The sequence below is a fragment of the Notothenia rossii genome, assembly GCF_949606895.1.
Source record: "Notothenia rossii genome assembly, chromosome: 7".
NCBI lineage: Eukaryota > Metazoa > Chordata > Actinopteri > Perciformes > Nototheniidae > Notothenia > Notothenia rossii.
This window is the reverse complement of record NC_136905.1, coordinates 67,688,092-67,713,807: the sequence shown is the minus strand read 5'-3', so window position 1 is coordinate 67,713,807 and position 25,716 is coordinate 67,688,092. Positions and strand designations below refer to the sequence as shown.

The 25,716-nt window shown below is 40.8% G+C and overlaps 1 protein-coding gene across 17 annotated transcripts in view; it reads right to left on the bottom strand.

Moving 5' to 3' along the window:
- LOC307046252 (ryanodine receptor 3) overlaps positions 1–25,716 on the bottom strand; it is a 128,117-nt gene that overhangs the window by 100,908 nt on the left and 1,493 nt on the right. For all 17 annotated transcript variants that reach the window (XR_013810119.1, XM_079692574.1, XM_079692577.1 and 14 more), the window contains exon 2: positions 2,332–2,451. Coding sequence is in view for 16 of the 17 variants with exons in the window: in XM_079692574.1 (XP_079548700.1) it covers positions 2,332–2,451 (120 nt within the window). In the remaining variant the exon portion in view is untranslated. The remainder of the gene's footprint in view (positions 1–2,331; positions 2,452–25,716) is intronic.

The window sequence follows — 25,716 nt, the reverse complement described above, 5'->3', positions numbered from 1 at the left end:
GATTTAGCATCTGTTGTGGATTCATTCAAAGGGAAAAGCTAAATTCCACAGTTGTTTAGTGCTAAAAAAATATTTTGCAGGTTTAAGTAAAAGCTAGAAGATGGTTAGCATAGCTTAGCAAAAAGTCAGATACTGAAAACATTTGGAGTAAACTTTGGAGTCATGCAAATCCAATATTCAGTCCTTTTAGCTTTTTTTGGGTCTCCACTAAATACATTTAGCACACCCTCCCCCAACAATCAATATGCAATATAGGCTAACATATTTTCAGCATGCTGTTTGGACATTTGGTGATGCCTCTACACAGACTAGTCCCTCCTCTAGACGTTTTACTATATAAATCATAATGAGGACCCTAGAAAGCAATCCATCCCCGACCCTCATTTTTCTGGGTGGCTGACAGCTGACCTTTGCTCTCCCCAGACACAAGTCTGTAAAAATGTGTATGGAGTTAGATGAGGGTCCAAAAGAGCTGTAGAGGATGATGAGTGTCCAGCCCTGTCAAGATGGCCTCTTAGTCGGAGCAGGGAGACAGCTTTACAACATGCCGGCCATGCCCAGACGTTTGCTTTATGACCACTAGTGAGATGAGAGAAAGAGCGTAGCTAGATGGTGGGCAGGGATGGATGTCGTCTTTATGTCTTTCTTCAGAGAGAGGGTGAAAAAGGGCCAAAGCTGATTGGCCTGAGGTGGTGACCTCAAACTTCGCCATTCCTTTACAGCTTATTTGGAGGAGCTGCTGAAACTGTTAGTTTAAGCGGCAAAGATAGGAGTCAAAACTGATATTTTTCCAATTACTATTGGTCAGTTGACGTACGTGAGTGGATCTGTTTTGATTCACATTTTGAAAACACACAACAAAAACACACTGCCATTATGGTATGTGGGAATCAACCCTCCAGTGGTCATAATATTGAGTCGCTGACAGGCAAGACCTGCTGGTCGTACATCAAAATCAAGCAGCTTCTTTCAGGCTGATTGATGTTGCAATTTAAACTGTGCAAACTCTAAATCAACTTCCTCCTGCGGTCCTGGTTCTTTGCCCCGTTACTAGACTAGTTCACAAAGAAAAGGGAGGCATCCTATTCAGTTGTCCAGGCCCGCTTCCTAATTGCCATGTTTGGGTCTTTTTCACTTCTCCATCGCTGATCCCAAAGGTGGGGTGATGCCTTTTTATTAAAAAAAAAAGCAGGCAATGAAGACAAAGTGCCAGATAGGGAGAACATCCATCACACCTGTCAAGTGTAATTACCATCCAATATGGGGTGAAAGCCTCACCTCCCTCTGGGCACAATTCCCCCCCAACATACCCACACATACTCTTTATGAGTGCTGTTGGAGGACAGGAAGTGGTGTTGGAAAGAAGAGAACATGCTGGATGTCAGGACAACAATAATCTTTAATCCCTACTTATTTTTAGTGTCTTTCCCCTGAACACCTCGCTGTACCTCACACATGTATACACTGGTGTCATAGCTTGAGCCTAATGAATCTCAGACAATACAAATGGATTATGATTAAAAGACAATCAATGCGGACAGAGCCCATTAGGCCTGCTGTTGACAGGCTTTGCTATGGAAAAACATTAATGCCAGATAAGCGGCAGAGCAACAAGGTGAGAGTCTCTTGGGAACACATCCACTCCAACAGCCAATCATCATTCAGATATTCCTGCTTCTAGATTGAACAAATTTAATAAACTATTTTTACACAAAAATGCAATAAAGTGTGCAGCTTCTTGATTACAAAGGCAAACAATGAAATGTTTCATAACGGCCGTAATCAAAACTTTTCACTTAGTCACACAAACTATGAAATGCGTCAGCAGCTACCGCTCTGCTGCAATAAAGCCATGCGCAATTAGAGCCAACAGCAGCAATGTTTATGAAACAATCCATCAAACATGTCCAGGTGCATACTTTCTGGGAATTATCATCTGACAGCGGACCAACCGAGGTGCCACATCTTTCCTGAATCTTTTAAAAAGAAAAGCTCATCAAATAGACTGCGGTGGATGGGAGCTTTGATGGCGTGCTGAGCTGTCGTTTTTTTGTGCATCTCCACTAAGCTTCACTGAATCGTTTCCGGACATAAACAAGGATGAATAAAATGGTTGTCTAGTTTCTACAAAATGTGTTATGTGATGTTTGTTTGATGACAATCTGTGTATGCAATGTGTGTGAACATACAGTATAGTTCATTATAAAAACAGCAGAGAAAACAAACCCCATCGAATGAAGTAGATGAGAGAGACCACACACAAAATAACATGCATTTCTGAGTTCTGCTGAATGTTTTTTCAGATAAAGAGGATTCAAGATTTGTGCATACCTTGGCCTCAGATGTGGGCTCCAGGTAACACAGCCTGTTGCCCAGCCCCTCGGCAGCCAGGCAGAACTTGCGATTCTCCTTCTGGATGCAGGCCACGCACTGGAGCACCACTTCATCATCCTGTCGAGAAAAAAAAGAGGACTTCAGTCTGTGTGTCTGTGCATGTAGACGCTGTGTGTGGGTGTTTCATGACCTGAGACAACCACACCTCACCCACACACCTGCCAATCCTGGGTTATTGATCAGGGAAGACTCTTCTGTGCCACTAAAAGTATTTTGTCTTCCCCCACTATAGTGGTAGAAGGACAACCGGAGACTGTTGGAGCAACACATGACATTCAAAACATTTTAAATATTTTTTACATATAGAAATATTGGCATTTTTGACATAGCAAAAGTGATGATAAGCCTACAGTATACCTGAGACACAATTTGAGTGGTTTCACATTGCTTTCTGTTCACTCTTTTCTGATTTGTTGTATCGCGATCAATAAAATGTGACATAACATTGAAGCAGCATACCATTCTGTACTAAAATTACAAAACTAAAACAGCAATAAAACAGTTAATTTTAATACATTCCCTCTGCTTCTTATAATGCATTTTCTCTCTGCCTGGGCACAGCTAATTGGGAGGATATCCGTCTGAATGTGATGATCAAACAGAGAGCAACCATGGTGGATTCCTTTGAGTCGACGCTTTAGGCTGTTTACTCTGTTTAGATTGCACAAATGAGGCAATCAATTGGAGCGTAACACGTTTAAAAACAAAAAAAATGATGGTCTGAGTGAATTTGCTTATATAAAGTATTTATGTAAAAGAGGGGAATTGTGTGGCTTCAACGCCCCAGTAGTAATTATGTATGAAATTATGTGTGCATATGTTTGAGCATGTTTACCTATATTTGTTGAACGAATGTATATATTTATTAGGAAATGTCTTGGACTGCATGTTGATACCTTTCTTTGACAGCTAAAACCTTTATACAGTATCAGAAGCATCTAAATACAATATTTAGAGAGTACAAATATATATATGTTAATAATGTTGGCCTCCACATCCTGATGTTTGTGTTAGAGAATTACAATAAGTGACTATTGGAAAGCCTTTTAAATACAATTAAGCAGCAGCTCACACTGCACAGGGATAATGAAGGACTACGTTATAAATAATTAACAACAACATTATCTATAGCTTTGTTTATGTTAAATAAGGCATACACAGTAATCCTAGTTTATTTAGTGGGAATGCTAACACAGCATCAACTATCTGTTATGCTACGCACAAAAGTCTTTATTATTCCGCCGGGTTATTTTGCGCCTCTTCTTCTCCCACATTGAACATCGCAGAAACTACATTCAAACATCAAAGCGTTCAGCTCGGTCGGGAATCGATGGCTATTACTTTTATCATTCATAATATTTCATAATTCTATAGATACATCCCATAATTCATCACATTTTTAAGATGGAAGTCAATGGAGAAACTCTTCAGACTTGAACAATCTTCATGCAACTTCAACTGCTAACTGCTCCTTCATACTTTCACTCAGAGACCTAGAGGACATTATTCAACTTCTGAAATCCTCCTCCTGCTGCCTTGATATTATTCCAACAGGATTTTTCAAAGATGTTTTTCCTTGCATGGCCTCAGATCTACTTCATATAGTAAACAAATCTCTTCACTCAGGTATTTTTCCACAGGCCCTGCATGCAGTTATTAAACCGCTCTTAAAAAAGAATAATCTAGATGCTTCAGTAATGAACAATTACAGGCCCATATCAAACCTGCCATTTCTAGGTAAAATCATTGAAAAAGTAGTTTTTCAACAGTTGAGTAACTTCTTGCATTTAAATAACTGTTTCGATGTGTTCCAGTCAGGCTTTCGTCCAAACCACAGCACTGAGACTGCTCTTGTAAAGGTCTTCAATGACATCCACGTAAACACAGACAGTGGCAGAACTTCAGTGTTAGTATTATTAGATCTCAGTGCTGCGTTTGACACTGTTGACCACAACATATTACTAGACCGACTAGAAAACGGGGTGGGACTTTCGGAAACAGTTCTAAATTGGTTTGAATCCTACTTAAAGGTGACGTATCTGTCCCCGGTGTTCCAGGGAACTCACCAAGTTTCAGAAAAGACAACCCTCTCTATTTTCCTCCATACTCAAATCTCTTAAAAAGGGGCTGCAACGGATCTGATACAGACTGATCCAGATTTGAACACTTATATGACGTCACAGAAGTGGCGCTACGGCTATTGGGTCAACTCCAACAATCAGGAGGAGACAGCCACGGACATTGCCGTTCGAAAGCGCTGGAGACGCTGTAGTACATATGCCAGGCCTTTAGATGGTGCTGTTCTCACAGAATCAGCCAATGAAAAGACAGTGCTAAATTGAGCGAAATGAGGAATGGCTAAAATGCATGATCTGTTTGGTATTTTTAAAAATAAAAAGTATAAATATGCCTTATATAGGTATGGTCCTACACTATATTATTCAAATATAGCATGATAGGTCCACTTTAAAAAGGACAGAAAACACTTTGTTTCTATAGGTAAATACACATCTGAGTTGACAAATATGACATGTGGGGTGCCTCAAGGCTCCATCTTGGGGCCTCTTCTCTTTAACATCTAAATCCTACCACTGGCTCAGATAATGGAAAACAACAAAATAAGTTACCATAGCTATGCGGATGACACACAAATGTACGTAACAATTTCACCAGGAGACTATGCTCCAATTCAAACACTGAGTAAGTGCATTGAACAAATCCATGACTGGATGTGTCAGAACTTTCTCCAATTAAACAAAGATAAAACTGAGGTAATGGTTTTTGGAGCCAAGGCAGAACGTATAAAAGTTAGCGCTTAGCTTTAGTCTGCAATGTTCAAAACAACAGATAAAGCCAGAAATCTAGGTGTAGTCATGGACTCTGACCTGAGTTTCAACAGTCAAATTAAAACAGTTACTAAATCAGCCTACTATCGCCTAAAGAATATATCTAGGATTAAAAGAATAATGTCACAGCAGGATTTGGAAAAACTTGTCCATGCTTTTATCTTCAGTAGACTCGACTACTGCAATGGTGTCTTCACAGGTCTCACTAAAAAATAAATTAGAAAGCTGCAGCTAATTCAGAACGCTGTTGCTCGAGTCCTCACTAACTCTAAGAAAGTGGATCACATCACTCCTTTTCTGAAGTCTTTACACTGGCTTCCTGTGTGTCAAATAATAGATTTCAAAATACTGCTGCTGGTTTATAAAGCTTTGAATGGTTTAGGCCCAAAATACATTTCTGAACTATTGCTAAATTATGAACCATCCATATCTCTCAGGTCTTCAGGGACTGGTCAGCTTTCTGTCCCCAGAGTCAGAACTAAACATGGTAAAGCAGCGTTCAGTTATTATGCTCCAAATATCTGGAACAAACTCCCAGAAACATGCAGGTCCGCTGCAACTCTGACTACTTTTAAATGCAGACTAAAGACCTTTCTTTTTGCCGCTGCTTTTAATTGAACTATTCATATATTAAACTGCACTGTAACTTTTATCCATGTATTTTTTCTTTTAATGTGTATTTTATTATCTTTTCTTTTTAATGACTGATTTTAAATGCCATTTTCTTAATGTCTTTCATTTTTTGTAAAGCACTTTGAATTTCCTTGTGTTGAAAGGTGCTATATAAATAAACTTGCCTTGCCTTGCCATGAAACACGTTTTTCTCATAACTTCAGTGAAAATGCTCCAAATGGCCCAAAACTTCACAGGTTTGGTAACGATGCAGCCATCAACGCATCTAAGCGTATCATGGGATGTCATCAAATGCCGTTGGAATGGCGACAGATCATTCACCATCAAGTTAGTTCAGAAGTTTGCAGTTCAAATATTCTGCTGCTTTTCCAAGCCTTTTTACTTTTTTTTCTTCTCTCATCACACATTCAAGCCCCCAGTGTTCATGTATAATTTCAATCTAAATTCTTCACTTTCTTCTTACACATTACATTTCAGCATAGCAGTTTAGCGTCAGCTTTTCAGCATAAAGCATTCCCATTCCCACTAGCAATTTATTTAGGAATTGCATTCTCTAGTTTAAATATGTAATGCAGATGAGCCATGTGGATATTAAACCGGTTTCTGTCATAGTGATATATCCATTACAATTACATACATATCAACAAAGGCAGGTGTAGTGGTGAGAAAATCCCCCAGTTAGCATTCTTCAGGGAGAACTTCAGCTGAGAACAAACATCTGAGGCTGCTGTTGTGGAAATGGCTTGATTATGTTTATAGGGTTGGCCCTGTAAACGCTGAATTGGACATAGTTATTCTTTGTGATAGCGGAGCAAGCGGAAATCTGCTGATATGTGCTGCTATGGGATGGGGCGCGGGGGGAGCTTCTGCACAATGGCCAGCTGCATTATTTAATGTAGAGGGGATTGTGCTGAGAGCAGAGTACAGCAGTAGTAGTAGTAACAGTGAAGCACTCCATGATAGCATGATGCAGAAGGAGAGCTAGAGAGAGATAGAGAGAGAGAGAGAGAGAGAGAGAGAGAGAGAGAGAGAGAGAGAGAGAGTATGCATCTGTATGGCTCTGAGTGCCTGTGCCTGTACATCTTTGTGTTTAACTTTGGAGCATTTAAAAAGCAGGGCATGATAATCTATATTGACAAGCCTCAGGGCCTTGACAACACAAGCATGTCATTTTTTCCCCCACAACTCGGAGCACATTGTGACCATTTGAGTAGATGAGTGCCCAATTTTGACAATACAACAATTATTTGTAATGTAAAAGGTTGCCTTCTGATAAATGACTAGCGATCACTATCATGCTAATATATTTGCATCATGACTACCCACTGCAGCAACATGCATGAATGTGACATAGGGTGACTTTAGGTTAGGTTAAGTTGGTTAAAGTATGTTTCCTAATTCAATACTGTTTTCTGTACCTGTATTGTTTAGAGTTTAGATTATTTATGGTTCGGCAAAGCAAGCAAATGAGGTAAGAGGATGATCAATCTTCTGTTTCTGTCTTGTTTATAGCGTTATCGGTATTTTCTGCAACTTAATTGTTGTATTTATGACTAGGAAACCAAAATATAGTGTTATAATGTCGATACATTGAATAAAACTAATCATATGTACATCAAGCAGGTGAAATCCTATCAAAAAACTGTAAATTAAGGAAAAGGTAAGGCAGGACATCACTTAAGTGACTTAATTAACTAGGTTTTGATCCTAGTTTGATCTTTGTCAATAAGTGATATGGTCATTGGTCAATGGACAGTTTTTTATCCGACACTGTAAAAATAAAAGTAGTCTTGGGATCTTTTCCTTTCCCTAAAACATGAATGCAACATTAGGTATGATTTTCATGTCATCATTTTCGGGCTATATTGTCATTGGTCCTTCGTTATAATTTACATTTTGGGATAAATACTTTACATACTTATACATCTCTACAGTATTTACAGTAGGAAGCAAATCTAATTGAAAGAATACTGACTGGAATTGATTGTGCCATTCATGGGACTGTTATGGGAAAGACTTTGGATAATGCTAACAGTCGTGGATCAATATGAAAATGTTATTTATCTCACACACAGATGCAGATTGAAATGAATAGCCCTCTACGGTAAATCAACACTTGGCTCTGGTTGGAACACAAGATCAGCCGCTCTGGTGAGGCAGCGCGCGCTGGGTTGATTTGGGCAATATAAGGGCGGTATCGATCCACGCATCACATTCCTGTCTGTCTGAGTGCCAAGATGCACACACACTCAAGCGGGCGGGCACGCACGCACGCGCACACACACACACACACACACACACACACACACACACACACACACACACACACACACACACACACACACACACACACACACACACACACACACACACACACACACACACACACACACACACACACACACACACACACACACACACACACACACACACACACACACACACACACACACACACACACACACACACACACACACACACACACACACACACACACACACACACACACACACACTCTTTAATCAGAGAGGCTAACTCTCATGTCTCTGCCTCTGTCTAGCCTCCCCCCCACCACCGTCTCACCCCCACACCGAAGCACAATTACGTATCTGACATTGCCTCTCTGTCTGTCTCTTTTGCCGCCTGTCACCAACCCCTCTTACTCACTCATCCCAGATTGCACCTGGCTTCTACAGAGGAGGGGGGGGGGGGGCACTCACTTCTATCAATCATTCATAAAGTAAAGCTCTATAGTAATGTGTGTCAGATTGGGAGGAAAGGAGATGCTCTGCTCAATTTGGAGACAGGTCAGTTTGCAAAAACAAAAGAATATAAAATCAGACTTTTGGTTATTCTGTTCCTATTTGGTCGACTGTAAATAAGAGGTGTAAAGATCTCTATAGCAACAATAAAAAAGGTTAGGCGGAATCTCAGCGCTGAGTCGACGATGAGAAACTGGAACTTTTACTTTCTGTAGGGGTTAAAAAAACATAATGAAATAGACTTCTCTAATGACTCTTTACAAAAAAATAATAAAGTATGTATAGATCACCCAAATGTTGTTTTGGTTACACATATGTTGTGTAGGACACTTTGTTTTGTCTTGACTGAAAAACAAGACTAGACCAGGGTCTTAAAGGCAAAATATTGAGGTAGCGTATATCTATTTTCCCAGGGTCCTTTATTTCCCTGCTCAATTCATATGACACATTAAAGAGACATTTCAAAGTGTATTATGCTCTGAGCAATGCATGTTTGTATAGCTCAAATGTTGAAATCATCCACTTACACATTATAACCTACTGATGTTATACACATTAAAAACTATGCCTTGACATTTTCATGCAAGATATTTGCAAGATATATTATATTTCCACCTTTTTTTAAGAATACTATTTTTAAAACTGCATTTGAAAAATCTATATCTTCATTTTTTTGCAGTTGACCAAGAGCAGTCTTTGCCCATATCTTACCATTACCAATCCCTTACAATGTCTTTATGAAGAACATACAGTAGGACTCTGGGAACATAGGGGTGACCCAGTATTTAGGCACGCAAATGCTTGGAGCTAACGCAGTGGTTCTCAAACTTTTTCTGTCAGGCTTTGGAGAAAAAAAAAGTCGGGCCCCCCCCAACACAAATAGCCACGTAATGGGCCAAATTCACATTTATTAAAATACATCAATATGAACGTGTGCGTTCCTTTGCTAGAACAGTGATAATAAAACAATGCTCCATAAGTCTGTGTGGTCAAAAGAAAATACATAATACAATTGTGCAATCCCTAGAACAATAAGTTATAATACTTTGCCACTCAGAAAATGCTGATATTTGGCAAAAAAGTGTGTCTTATCACAGGTGGCTGCAATGAGCCTGTTTGGCACTGCACATTTATTCAAAACGGGGTTGCAGGCTCAGTGGCGGCGCCAGAGATTTCTTTTGGGGGTGCTGTGGGGTAGCTTGACGTTTCATAGAGGGTGCTCAAACATGTAGGGTTTCCCATTAATGTACCGGTCGCTACAATGGAATTTTCTACTGCAACAATCCCCACGCAAATACACAGTACACCCGCGCCTGTTACAATAAAGGCTCGATAATCAGCTCACGGCATATAGGTGTAAGCAGGGGTAAAGTGCTATTTTTATAAGTGGGGAGTGGACCTAACATAGGGGGGTCCGGGGACTGACACTCACTCACTCACTTGAATGAAACACAGAGACCCAGACGTACTTGTACTTTCAAAACCATTTTTCCTCCTGGTCTCTCGCGCCCCCCCCCCCCCCCCCCGTCATGCCTCTGCCCCACTTTGAGAAACACTGAGCTAACGTTAGCATGCAACAGGCATAACATCAAAAAAGACGATGCCAATATTATGAATGTTTACCTAGTACAAAATCTTATTTCAGATTGTTAGCATGCATTAGCAAATGTTAACACTGCAACTAAGGCAAATTAACAGCCAATGGTTGCACTAAAGAAATATACAAATCCTTTTGCGTGTGCAGAATTTAGTAGAGACACTTCCAGCCCAAATGTGACATCAGGGCTTCAGTTCTCTATACTGTAGATTAAAAAAACAGTAATTCATTCAACCGTCCTTTAACAATGTGAGAAGTGAGCCGAGTCTCCAAGGGCACCTTGAGATTGAATTTCACTCTATCATAATACTCCCACTCTCATACAGTGCCCTCTCAGGCGTATTCCTTTGTTCTGTGTAAATCACGCATTTGTCATCTCCACTGTGTATAAAAGTGTGTGTGTGCATAAAACAACAATTCTGTCAAATTCCAATGGGATCTGTGTCAGTAACACATGGAGAATATCAATGAGCGGGGCTGTGATGACACGGTATATTTTCTTGGTTTTAACCAATCTTGTGCTTCTGGTGCGCAGGGGAATAAAAGTCATTGGTGGATATTTCTGCATAGTGACAGTCGGGCATAACAAATGTCTCCTCAACAAGCGTGCTGCCCGCCAATCACCCAATGAATTTCTGACTGAGATGAAAAAAAAAATGATCATGTAAACAACTAAGTCTGGAGAGTGCTAACCCACCAGTGCTGCCCTACAGGCCTGACCTTGTAGTGCTGTTGGCATGGACTCACTGATACTACTGCTTTTAAATAAATAATCATCATTGATGATAGTAAGGAGTGATTACAGAGTTTAGAGGCACATAGCGGTTGTTATGTGAAAATAAAATCCTGCCATTACAGCTCTCATAAGTCTGCACTCATTTAAAGATCATCAGGTTTCTCTCTCTTTTTCTCCAAAGCTCTTTTTTATTTTGTACACATGCACAGGAGTCTACCCCTCCAGAAAACAAAAACGAGAAGTCCAGGGTTTGTGGGGTGTAACTTGTTCTGGCAAAGTTTTCCTCTTAAGAGCTGGAATAAGTAGAAGCAGTGTGAACCAAAGTGCTTTCCGGAGGAGTCTTGAGTATCTAAGCCTTTGCTTTAAGGAGATGTATTCAGTATTTCAGGAGGTAGCGGTACAGTGAATGCTATTAGTTCATGAGAAGACTCTTGCCACCTTATTGTGCACTGCGCAGGGCTGCAGTGTTTTGGCAAGTACATCCTGGAGGCACAACAATAACCATTGTAAAGTCAGAAAATGTCCTACAGACACAAATAGGCTGTAGTAAAAGAGAAAAAAGGCCCCTCTGCAGGAAAACAGGATTCTTCCCGTTGTTGCACTTAGACTGGCTATGATGGTAACTGAGTTGCTCTGGTATTTCATGTGTTGCTCCAATGTCTCTCATAGGGCTTGTATTGCCACTGTTTGCACTATGTTGCACTATATATTACTACCGCTCAAAATCATTTAGAAAATATAGTTTACCCCAAGTCTTAGGAATCAATTCTGTAGAGAAAATAGTGTTACAACAAGTCAGGATCAACATGACAAGTAGTCTCCTCATTAATGTGTCTCCTGTTAAAATCCATGCAACAGATTTGGCTTCTTAGATGCCTTGTCACCCGACGGAGCCACAGGCCATGTGTCTATGTCAACAACATCTTCTGTCTTCTCCTAATAAGACAGTATATAAAGTTAAAAGTATGAAGCTGAGTGCAAAAAATGCATTGATTTAAACTACCAATCCAAAGCAAAGGGTAAGCCAATAGAACAGATTTTATAAAAAAGAGGCGATTACACATCCCTTTAAGAAATTGCCTTTGCTAAGTATGCCTTCTTTAAAGCAATCCAGACTCTCTGCTCCCTGCCTCGCTCTTTGAGGTCAGATCAGTTCTGTCTTCTTCATCTTGATCCTGAGCCAAGGACTCAACAGCAAACCGATCTGAGGGGGGCACTGAGCGGCCCTCTGGGAGGAGAGAGAAGAATATGGCAGCAGAGCAGAGACGAGAGGAATAAGGAAAGGAAAGAAGGATGGAAAATATCCTGCAAGCTAAGCCACCCACCCACCCACCCACCCACCCACCCACCCACACACACACACACACACACACACACACACACACACACACACACACACACACACACACACACACACACACACACACACACACACACACACACACACACACACACACACACACACACACACACACACACACACACACACACACACACACACACACACACACACACACACACACACACACACACACACACACACACACACACACACACACACACACACACACACACACACACACACACACCTCAACCTGCCTTTGTCCCAGTGTGACACCTTTCTACAGTGTACCGGCTAATAAGTGTACCTCATCACCGGGGGCCTGCTGCCAGTCAACACTGTGCACAGGCTGGCTCACACACCGGGACTTTGTTCGGGACAGATTGATACAGCTGGTCGGGCACTGCAGAACAAAATAGAGCTGGGCAGTCGCTGCACCCCCCACACGCTCTCACACCCACACTCACACAGAAAAAAGACCAGGTGTTTCCCAGGCCTCTTAGAAAGCTATTTACAGCAGTCACAGGAGAGGACTGCAGTCTGTACTGACGCACTGTTAAATAACAGGTGAGTTATCAGCTGAACATCTGCCAACCTGCTGGTCGTGGATGATGTATGTTAAATATGAAGTAACAATATGTAGGGCACATTATGTTATTTTTATCGTGAAGTGGATACTGCCCTGAAGGACAGACTTTTTTACCACTCTTATCGACTACAGCCAAAACTCACATTAGCATTACATTAAATTCCAAACTGTTGATAATATCGTATCCCTTAATGACAAAAGGAAGTCAGTTCGCTTAGTTTTGATAAGAAATGGCTTTCTTTTATTTAACTGCATGGATGCTTTGCTCGTAACTATAATATATAAATAAATCAGAGCAATTCCTGCATTCACAAAGGATAAGCTTTTGATTAGAGGGTGTTATAGTTTTTATTGTAGGTCATTTGCATAGTCCAACTAGCTAAGATACATCTTAAATTGAAAACTGATGGTAGAACATTTGAAAAATGACTAAAAGCTTAGCGAGGACGTTACAACCAAACTTATCAATAGATTAATGATTTATTTGTACTGTATATCTTAAGGCGGTTCAAATTCTCACATTATTAGCATAAATACTTACATAGTTACTTTTTTTATGTATTTCCTTTTTTCCATCTTTTCTTATAATGCTTCTTCAGAATTAGATAAGAACCGCAAAACAATACATATTTTCTGTTGAATATTCTGGTGGATTTTACCCATGCTTTCTGCAGCTTCACTGTTACAGCTCAATGCTCACACCAGCAGAGATGGAAAGAGAGAAAAAGTTTTCCCAAAGCAGCGTAGCTTTGTTCCCAAGACTCAGTGTTGCTTCGTAAATGGGAGCGCTAATGTTCATCGCTAGGCACACTGGTGAACATGCTGACCTCAGAGCACAGACAGAGCGAAGGAGAGATTAGAGAGAGGGAGAGACATGAAGAAAGAAAGGCAAACAGAACTAGAGAGCACAATGAACACACACACACATACACACACACACACACCATTAAAATCCAGAGCAAAACTATAAATTCATCTTGACTTCCGCTTAAATTTCAGCCTCCTTTAAAGGCTTTGCTCTGGGTGCTGAGGATGACAGCTTTACTGCTTGTTATTGAACACTGACAGTGGAAAGTCCCTGGCACCAAATGCATGCAGCTGCATTGTTGACTGCACTGGCATGGATACAGAACGTTGCCTTGGAACATTTCCATCTGTACACAGTGGGCTCTACCTGTAGATCATAGAATATGCATAAATAAGTTATTGATAAATGCATTTTACAATGCTTAAACAGACATTTCATCCACACATCTGAAACAGTTCCTGTACCACTCCAATGTCTCTACATAAATATTTCAACAGCATTCTGAAAAACAGCTAAACCACTATTTCATCCCTCACTTCAGCTTGGTTTGAGGTAGGGAATTGGCTGAAAAGTCGACTCGACTTTCTAAGAATAAATTAACAAGAAAAACACCACCAAAGCTCTGCAAAATTAACTCATCTTTGGTGGTTTGTACTCTCAGTTTGTGTGTGTGTGTGTTTGTGTGTGTAACAGTCATCTGGTGCATATTGCGCATCAAACCTGTACTGCCTAATCACTGTAGGCAATCTAATTACACAATCACCATCCACTCGCACTATACAGCTGTGAACAGCAGCCACCATATGGACAGGGGCAATCCATCTCTGAGATTGGACGGGTATGGCGATCACTGCGAGCCAAATAGCTGTAGGGTGAAGATGGCTACATGTTAAATGGCACAGAATGTTTGTAGCTGCTGTTAGCTTTAACATAACGTAAAAGCTTCAATATTAGCCAATTAAAAATGAAGGTTGCTGCAGGTCATGTGAGGAGAAAGTTTATAGAACAAGAGTTTTAAGCGAGCCCTGCAGGCAGATCAAACCCCTCCCAGGTCTGCAGGCATTTAGCCCGTCTGCGTGCTTCAGAACTGGAGGAGCAGAGCTGTAAAGTGTTTCATTGCACCTTGCAGCATTGCTTATGCTCCCTGGCGGTGACTTGAAAGTGAAAGGCTAAGTAAGCATTTTCATCCCTTCCTTTCTTTATGTTTTCCACTGTCCATACTACTGAACAAAAATACTGTGTTGCCTTATAGTGCTTTCTGACATGAGGCATATAGAGGAGGATTTGGTTATTTTTCCTGACAATCTGATGGCATTGGGCAAGCTCAGGGGCCATATGTGACGGCGCTATAGCTGGAGCTGGCACCAGGGGAACAAAAGGAACAAACTACTTTTCACACCCTCTCTTTTTTTTTTTTCCACAAAGTGGCCTCAGTTACTGAGGGAATTGAGACTTTCTGTGGCAGAACACAGAGGATGGAAAATACGCTGGTTCTACTTTTTGACAAGCGCAATGTGTTGTATTTTTAGAGAAAGAGCTTTCTTGGAGGTCCAAAGGGAGAGCAGCAATAACAGGTGCATTTGTAACCATCCTGCGTGTGGGAAGCGAAGCCTGACTCATTTTCAACTGTGACGAGAGAGAGGCTCAAGTGGGGAGGAGATGAAAATTACACTTTGCTTTCAGGTCAAGAAAGTGAAGGTACTGTATATGAGACCTAGAATATGAAAAAGGGAGCAGTGATTGAAGGCATTTCAGCACTCCCACAGCCTGTTCCCAATCCTTTGGAAAGGATTTTAGGAAGGTATATCAACTAGAGAAGTTCAATGTCTACATGGTCTGCCTGCCAACGATATGAACAAATAGTTTGACATGTTAACTACACTTACTTTTTGCTTTCTTGGGAGAGTCCGATGAGATGATCGATATTGCTCTCATGTCTGAAAATTAAATATGAACCTTGAGCCAGTAGACAGTTAGCTTAGCATAGAAAACAGAGGAAGTCACTAGCATTGTTTATTTTTTCACCATTGAAGAGATCCATGCTTGCAGTTTTACACTGCTAAGTCTTTATGCTAAGATACATGTAAGCTAACTGATGCTAGCTTCTTGTTGACAGCTGGCAAAGAGCATTTTTCTGCATTTTGAGCATCACAAACAGAGGGACATCGAGTTATGTTACAATCGACAGAAGGCTTACATCTCTATGGTCAATATGTCCAATACTCAGTTGATAAATAGCTGACAGGTAAATGGAAAAACATGTATTTCTTAATTTTGGGGAGAACTTTCCCTCTTCAAATGCAACCGTATTCATATTTGGGCCAGGGTCGGTAATTGAGACGAGATCCAATCACTACATCCCATAATGCCAAAGCTTTACAGGGAACATGCCCTCAAAACTTTGGCTTTTATTCTAACTAAATGATCTGTTCACAAACTGGAGCAATACATGTTAGAACTATTTTACCCTGTGCTGCAGAGACCTGGAGAGTTCAACGTTATTAAACTTATTCCCTATATATGCAATAACAGTGATCGCAATGTCAGCTTCTCTGGGATAAAAATACCCATTGTCCTTTAAGACCTGACCTGACTGAAATCCTTCAGAGCACTCATCCACATGCTTGCACAGAGGAGAGCTGAGATTGAAGTACAGCTGAGCCACCGCTGTGTCAAACTCTATTTGTTCGGGGAGTGGTGAGGATGCCCAGGTGAAGGGTTCTGGTGTCAGAGCTAAAGCACAGCTGAAACTCAGAGAGACGGATCACACAAGAGAAGAAAAGACAGAGAGAGAGTTCTGAAACAGTTTGACTAAGGGACAATTGTATGGAATATCACCCTGAGCAACATGTCAGTTAAAAGCAACTTAAGACACTTCCTCTCATCTGGGCTCAGAGTTGGAGGACATTCTCTTGTTACCGCATCAAATATCAACCTGCAGTTATCAGATTTGTCATATATTTCAGGGAAAGGCCATTAAGAGCTTGGTGGGGTACTTTTAGAGTCAGCTCCTTTGCTATACTGCCTCAGAAACACTTTTGTAAGAGGTAGTGCTACTGGGGGCTGAGAAAAAAAACGAAGCAATGCTGCAGATATTCTCGGCTCGGGGGGACATATACCTAAGCTTGATAAAAGCTACAGAATAAAGCCACGTTAGCATGCCATGGAATACTCTCACATCTTTTGGTCACCTCAGTGAAGTTGTCTAATCTATTCTGGCATGCTCGCTTACATCTAATGAGTATCCTCGCTGTTGATGCCCATACCCCCCATGAACCTTCAACCCTGCTTGTTTGGCAAGGCAGGATATTGCATTTCTTTATACTGCACATCGTTGACTCTGCAGCAACAAGACCCAATAAATAGGGTGATATCTCCTTGTCGGTGCTGGCGTGGTGCAACGCAGTGGTTGTTAAAGAGGTATGAATCTTTTATGAGGTGAGAAACGCCACCGTTGTCAATTTCAGATGAAAACGATGAGACTTTTGCACCTGCCTAAAGGGGAAATATCAGTGGATTTTCTCAACGAGGCATTTGTTGTAGCGCCAGATGCAGCTATGTGTGAAGATCCTGCAAAAGACTCAATTATAGACCCTCAGTTGAGTCAATAGGATGCTTCGCTGACATGCACTGGTGCCATTGGGAGTATCTTTCCCACAGCATAATGATACAGTTCTACATTTTCAGAGGACTGTCAAGATTTGCTAAAAAACTCACTAAAGTCAAGAGAGAGACACTCAACCTTCTCCTACTAAGTGGGCCTCAACCGCAGCAGATGCAGGAGTAAACACTTCTAAATGGACTATTAGGAGCACAGTGGGGAGACAGAACATTGTACATAATTACGTCAGATACCAGAGCTGCTTCATGTAGGAGGGAGATTCAATCACAAGCATGGCCAAAAAGGAGTGAGCATTTTAATGATTTCGAACAATGGCAAAATCCGCTGAGATTGTTTCTGTGGTAACAGGGCTGTCGGTTGCACATGAAGAGGCAGCTTGAATAGTTTCAGTTGCACAGCATTCACTGTCACTCAGAAATGTTATGTTCTCATATAATAAACTAATACACCTGATATATCCTCCTGGTTCGTTAAAACTACCCTTATCATTTTCATGTGAGTTACATCACCAGATGTCGACACCTTATATAAAGTATGTCCACATAAGTCATTACAACACATATTTACAGAAAGCCGTACAGCGTTTGGTGAAGCCTACACATTGAAATATGAATCTGTTTTACCTGGAAGAAAGTTATAAACGAGGCAAACTTTTTCCGTGCTGAATGCATTTAGAGCCATCTGTGCAGCTAATTATAAAAGAGGAGGTGATTCCTCTGTTTGTTTTGGGTAAAGTGGCAGCAAACAGTGACACCTAGGAGGAGGTATTCATTATCGCTGTGCAGCATATCCCACTGTTAAGTGCTCATCAAACGATTGAGAATATGAAGATAAAACTTAGAAGCTTGACATCCCCGGGCAACCCAGTCTCACGGCATTTCGTGTTATAGTCACGAAATTAATTTAATCTATTGATTCGTGTTCACCAACACGATTTTCTCCTTTTTTTTGTGTCACACAGAACGATTCTAAAAGCAATGTATTTCTATTGGTAGTATGTTATGTCATGCCTGCATCACGTCTTTTTGTCCGGTCGGGTCTTGGAATACCAGAGGCTGTGTGGTTCATAAAAACATTTTCTTACTCAATATCTTACCTTATGCCTATCCATTTTATTTTAAAAATTGTATAATGTCTGAGTTCTTTTGCCGTCAGTGAGGAAAATAAATGGGGCAAAGAGCCTCAGAATACTGAAATCTGTATTTTTAAAATCTTTTTTTCCTTCTAATTTGTTATTATTTGGTGCAGACACGAAACATACTACTAATAGAAATACATTGCTTCTAAAATTGTTCTGTGTCAGAATACTGAAATCTGTATTTTTTTGTATCTGTTTTTCCTTCTAATTTGTTATTATTTACATTGCTTATAAAATCGTTCTGTGTGAGATGAAAAAAATGGCGAAATCGTGTAGAAGCAAGGGGAACAGTTAGCCTGGCTCTGTTAGGCTAAGTTTACTTAATAAAAAGCTATACATACAAAATGTGTATATTTTTACAGAAGCTAGTAGTTTCCCCATGCTTCCCATCTTCATGCTAACAACAACGAATAATAAGCTAATAACGGCCCAGTATGGTCAGGGCAGGCAATTGCGAAGGGGCACATATTTTCTACAACAAGTGACTCATGGCTAGTCACATCCTTTTGGAGTACAGTTTACTCAGAAAGTCAGCCTTGTATGTGACATTAACTTCCAAGAATAAATGGCAAAGAAAAGCAGAGATAGCCCTGCTAGCTGTATTGAGGAGGCTGAAGCTAACAGCTCTGGTGGTAGGACCTATGTGGCAAGTGCACACATGGCAATATGGTATTTTTTTCTTTAACATAACGCCCTTTAAGTGAATGTGTAGGTTTTGTGCTCAACATACGGTTTGTTTAGATAATTAATGTGGGTAATGTGGCGTTACGCAGACTAAAACGACTAGCTAATATACTGTAGCCTCCATTGTGGACAAGATGAGCAGCCCTGTTAGAAAGAAGGAGTGGTGTGCAATAATGTTATGTTTGCATGTTTTCTATACGCTGTCAGGGGAGCTTGCAGAATTAATTACACTGCATTGTTGTTGGTCCACAGCAGACAACCATGGATATCAGGAGGTGACCGAAGCACAAAAGAGGTTACTGCGAACCAAAAGGGCTCTGACTCATCAATATCAGGTTTTTTTGTAAAGATAAGGGAGAAAAAATGTTATATCTCTGAATAAAAACAACTAGCAGGGAGCGACCGGTCTACTTACAATAGCTATCTTGTCCCTGGTGTGAATAACAATTGAGATACTCATTACAAGCAAAGGCTAATTCATTACATTTGAATGTTAGAAACACAGATATGCTAGTCCAACCAAATGCTAATGCTGACATGTAACTATTAAATGTCAATGAGTTCAGTGAGGTGATCTGGTTTGAATAGTACATTGACATTAATTACAAATCACGTATTTTGTTCTAACTTTATACTTCATTGTAAATTACGTTCGGAGGGAATCAGATTTTCTCAAAGATATTTTGTTCTTGAGTTATGCCCATCATGTTTGCAATCAAAGTCCACATAAGCTTGTGTAGGGAAGAGGTCTGGTAGATGGATGAAAACACACACGTCTTATCTAGGAGACTGCTGTGTTTTAACCAAAATAATAAAAAGTCAACATTGATCTAACCGACTGTACTCAATGCGTCAGGTTGGGTAGTACTGTCTCTGAGCCAGTCACCTTGGAGAAGGGAGTTCCACAGGGCTCTATTTTGGGGCCCTTGCTCTTTTTATTATATGTAAACAATATTTGTAATCAGATGCAATTTTCTACCTAACATATGTATTCTGATGACACTATTGTATACTCATGTGCTCCTTCTCTGGATATGGCCGTTTCCTATTTCAAATCTGATTTTATCACGCTGCAGCATGCACTTCTTGATTCTAAACTGCTGTTGAACAGTAAGAAAACCAAAGCAATGCTTTTTGCTCCCAAGTCAGCGTCCTCTTGCCTCTCCATTGACACCCTTGATGGCGTCTCTGTTGAGTTTGTCGATACCTACAAATATCTTGGCTTTTGGTTGGACAGTAATCTGAACTTTAAACACCATATTGAAGTTCTATCAAAGAAATTGAAATTCACTCTTGGCTTCCTTTACAGACTTAAATGTTGTTTTTCAACTTCATTCCGTAAAAGGTTGGTCTCTGGCTTATTCCTGTCCCAGCTGGATTACGGTGATACCATTTATAGATTGGCCTGTCCCACTGTTTTGGCCAAACTTTACCCACTGTACCATGCTGCACTGCGTTATATATCAAATGCAACCTATCATCATTGCAAACTGTATAGCCTAACTGGATGGTCCTCACTTAGTAAGCGTAGGATGCAGCATTGGTTTTTATTAATGTATAAAGCCATTTTAGGTAAGCTTCCACTCTACATATGTGCCAGATTTGCCCCACTTTGTGACTCTTACAACCTCAGATCCAGTGCCTGGATACAGTTCCAGGTTCCTGCTGAGGCTGGGAAAAGGAGTCTTTTTTATTATGGTCCTTGGTCTTGGAATGAGCTTCAATCAAGCCTCAAACTGAGGGCACTTGTCTCAATAGCATGTTTTAAATTGAAGTTGTCTGAGGTCCTTACCAGCAGCTGCTCTTGCAGTAATAAGTAGTGTACCTTTCTTACTGTCCTAATGTGCACAATGTAGTGACTGCTTTTTCGTCTTTTGTTTTCTTAGTTATGTTCTCTGTATTTTATATGTTCGTGTAAATGTGTTATGTGTAACGTTGCTGCCTTCTTGGCCAGGTCAGCATTGCAAATGAGATTTTATCTCAATGCTTTTATTTGGTTCGATAAAGGTTAAATAAAAAAATAAAAAATACAAATTTGAAAAATACAAATAACTTAAGTAATGCAGTAAAAATACCCATTTTAAGTCATACTATGCACTTTTACTTAAAGGTGGGGTAGGTAAGTTTGAGAAACCGGCTCGAGATACACTTTTTGTTATATTCCATGGAATGCTCTTAACATCCTGATAGCAATGAATATCTTAAGTGCTTTGACAAAAACACCCATTAAAAAAAATCATCTATGGAAGCCGTAGTACTGTAAAAAGCACGACCAATCATTTTTGCCGGCTCAGCTAAAATAACTGGATGGCCTACCTGCCCGTCAGCCTTCCATCTGTGCACAAACTTATCTCGTGCCCTCATTGGTCATGTGCGCGTTCGTGTGTGTTGGAGGAGGGGCTCTGTAAGGAAGTGGCAGATTTTTTTCCGGCTGTGTATTTTCAAATTCTAGCGCACTCGAGCTGGTTTCTCCAAAATTACCTACCCCACCTTTAAGCTAACCAAGTAGTTTTGTTAACTTTTAGTTTTGAAATGTCCAACCTTTACCATGCTTAAACTGCATGTACAAAAGTGGAGAGTGTTAAGCATCTTAATTAATTTCTCTTTAAATCTTGTTTTGTGTGTTTGTTTATGATTTGATGACTCACCAAGTTAAATATCTTTGGGTCAAATAATATATGTATTAAATGACAATTTAAATGATCAGTTAATTGATTTTGAGTCCATATTAAAATGGTAGAATCATATGAAGACTTGACACCCTCTGATTCTATAGTTGTGACTATAAGGCAGACATGTTGGAGCTCTACAAACAAAGAGAAAATAAAAAAGGGTACTTCTCTGGAAAGAAAGCTTCCTACACTGCGTTATTAAATATTCATGTTCTGAACAGCAGATCCATCAGGCCTGCTTGCATGCCACAGACATTACTGAGGACATTTCTTCATTTGGTAGCAGGATCAATAGCTCATTACAGCAGCTTTACAACGGGTTGTCTGTGGGCAGGCCTGCTGGCTTAATTCCCTCTACATCACAGGCCTATCTTATCTGTCCATCTTCATCACGCAACACAGAGAAACAGCCTTCTGCTGAACAACACTTCCCCACTAAACCTTTCCCCAAACTTACTTTTCTGCAAGTTGAACTTTGAAACGGTCTGAGGTGATGTTAATGGGAGATATGAGGGAAATCAATACTTCAGTAGGGATATGGAAGTGTGTGTGTAGGGCAGAAAGAAAGCATGCATTTAATCAATATCATGACCGATATGCCTGATATAACTGTTCGTTCTGTGTAGTTTAATGCAACCCGCCCAGGATACAAACCACTAAATCAATGATTTTACACTTGCTCCAGTCAATAAGTCACCAATAAATACATGAGAAATGAGTCCAGCATTTTCCTGCAGCATCATGAAAAGATGACAAATGGCATTGCATCATAAAACACAAAGCAACATCAAAACGAAATGTCAAAAACACCAGACAAGAATAAATGCCCTGTGACCATTTTCTCGAAATTAAGTGATTTTACGTAAATGTCATGACATCCCTTCTTTAAAAGTTATTTCAGAGTCAATCTCTACGCGCAAATCTGCAACAGTATGGTAAAAAAAAGTGGTTGCTAATGAAACTGAGTCATTACTTTTTTAATTCAACCATGAAATGACAGCGGACCTCATCATAATAACATTAAAGCTCCCCTCCTTAGTGTCAAGTAGAATGTGATGATGTGCCCAACTGAATTCCCATCAGTGGGAATAATTTCATGGGGATCTCTAATAATTATACATGGGGCAAGTGACAGAGGAGCAGGAGGAGCAGAAATATGAAGTCTGGCGTACTTGTAGCACTGAAATAATGCTCAAACAAGTATATGCACTAAGATAAAGGACACACAGGAGGAATGTATATTTTTAGGCTTGTTAAGAAAGTTTAGCAATAACCTGGATGATATGTGCTGCTGAAACAATGTAAACTTAAGAAGCCTCTGCATGGTTTCAGAGTCAGAATAGTGCATCTCTGACTGCACACTGCAGTTCAATGGCACATTTAGTTGCCTCTGTGCCAGTGTGAAGCTGTCAGCTACAGCCTCCACCGTCACACATCTCTCTCATCCCCATTTCCAACTCGAGGCAACATTCTCCAGAATACATGCAGCACAGTATTCTGATACACCAAGTACTATACGTCGATAACAAGCAAAGAAACAGGAGATCACAATGGATGTGAGGAGAATAAGAGCCACAGGAAGGCGAGAGATAAAAGTGAAAAGGGAAACATTGAAATGCAAAATATGTCAAAGGGGAAAGAAGAGCAACAAGGAAGAGACACTCAGGAGGATGTTCACAGTAGGATGAGGAAGCAGCCAGCTCTATAGCACTGGTGGCATGGAAGCACAGCTCAAATGAACGCTGCTTTAAAGGATTTTTCTCGGATGTGGTTTTGGTTTTGGTTAATCTTGTTGCGTTAGTTCTGTGTTGCTGCATTGACAGTCATCGCCTGGATGGCAAAAGTGAGACCGGTGGCTTCACATAAACAAGCCCAGCGCTGCCACAGTGCATTAGTCACAGCACTAGTCTGGCCTTTTCAAAGTCGCTACTCCCACTCAAACCGCTAATAGATCCCCAGAAGCTGATATTTGCCTAGCAGGGAACCTCGCAACAGAGAAGCTGTGCAGCCTTTGGCTGTGCATGGTCGGTCACACTGCACCATGCTTTTACTTTATAGGCCTTCTGCTAGGACAGTTATATGACTTTTAAAAAAGCAGAGTGAGAAAATAAAAAGTGTTTGCCTTCTTATTCTTGTTTTCCCAATCTGCTTTAATGACACAACGCACAGCAGGAAGGCAAGCAATTCATTTAGAAAACTACTTGCATAATGAGCAGCCTGAGCTAGTGTAACCTTAATCAGATATTTTATTCACTATACTGCTTATAATGAAGCCAGTGCTGCCGGAGATTGTGCATCTGAGGACTTCTCCAATTTCTAAACAGGACGAATAGAGTTGCTGTGTAGAATATGCAGCCTTATTAAAGTGTTGGCGCGGCCCCCTTGCGCCCTCTGACATTAAACAGCAGTTTTGGGGAAGCTTCTCTCTGACTTTCCTGGCTCACAATCTGCACCGTTCCTCTTCCTGCAACATCAAATTACCCATGGCATGGCGAGATACCCTCGCTCGCTCATTCCCTCTCTTCTCTTCCCTTCCCCTACTCCCACTGAGTTGGCTTTATAGGCAGCAGTCCGGCAGGGGTAATTTCTGCTCCACTCCAGGGAAATTACTTTGTGCTGTTGGAGAAAACGCAGTTTGTGAAACTGCTTTATCAAGCTCCTTGACTCCAATAACAAGCAACATTTGGATGCCGGCAAGAGAATATACCGCCTCTACATCCCCTCACAGACTGCCTGCCACTTAGTGCAACCAATGTAAAGCAGGTTTAGAGACATTGCAGTGCATGTGTATATGCATGTATGTTTTTGAATAGACAAAATGTGCATGCACCTGAACATTTGTTTCTGCAGGACTGACCAAAGCTATGTAGATAAATGTGTGCATGGACATACTCATGTGTATATCTGTTCTGTTCCTCTACACCGAGTATTTCAGCTGTGCCTTGCTAGGACTAATGAATAATTTCTGCACTGTGCTCTGCTGTGGCACGTCTGGTGCAGCCTGACTGCACCACACAGCTACAGCTCTGCATTTGCATTCCACACACACACACACACACACACACACACACACACACACACACACACACACACACACACACACACACACACACACACACACACACACACACACACACACACACACACACACACACACACACACACACACACACACACACACACACACACACACACACACACACACACACACACACACACACACACACACACACACACACACACACACACACACACCAAGCTGCTCCCCCCATTCCACCACCATCCAGCCTGTCAGCTGCTTCCTTGTGTGGAGGGATGCAACAAGCTGCTGCTAAGCCTTTTTTAAAGCAACAGCCGTTTCCTTTTGTCAATGTCATCTCAATTCTTCTTCCCCGGTTACATCTGGGAAAAACTCTCCCTGTGATTCATACAAATGACACCAATACAAGCAAGACATATTAAACTCATAACCCACATAAAGCTTGTTCTTGATTTATAAAAAAAATAGGGGAGCATTTCAGTTTAAGCTCAGAAAAAGGAGAAGTGGTGCTGAAATGTTAGCTCTCGTTCTGGAGCGGCAGGCATGCTGATGTGGTGACCTCTATGTGCCATGGTTAAAGGTTGGGTGGGCTGAAGGACAAATGAGGAGAAGGCATCGGCTTTTCTGAGAGAAAGAAAGGGACATTTTAAAGGTCACTGCCAAGCCTTTCAGTGCTGAAACACTGAGTTAGTCAAGAATCAATCACTTTCATGTTATTCATTTGATACCTTAAGGTAGTGTTATGAAGCTTGTTCTTTTATTTGAAGGTTAAACTACACTTGATCGCTAGGAGATTACGAGAGAGGTGTTTCCTTGTCAAATGTGTTTTGAAACTTCAACAAAAAGAACATCC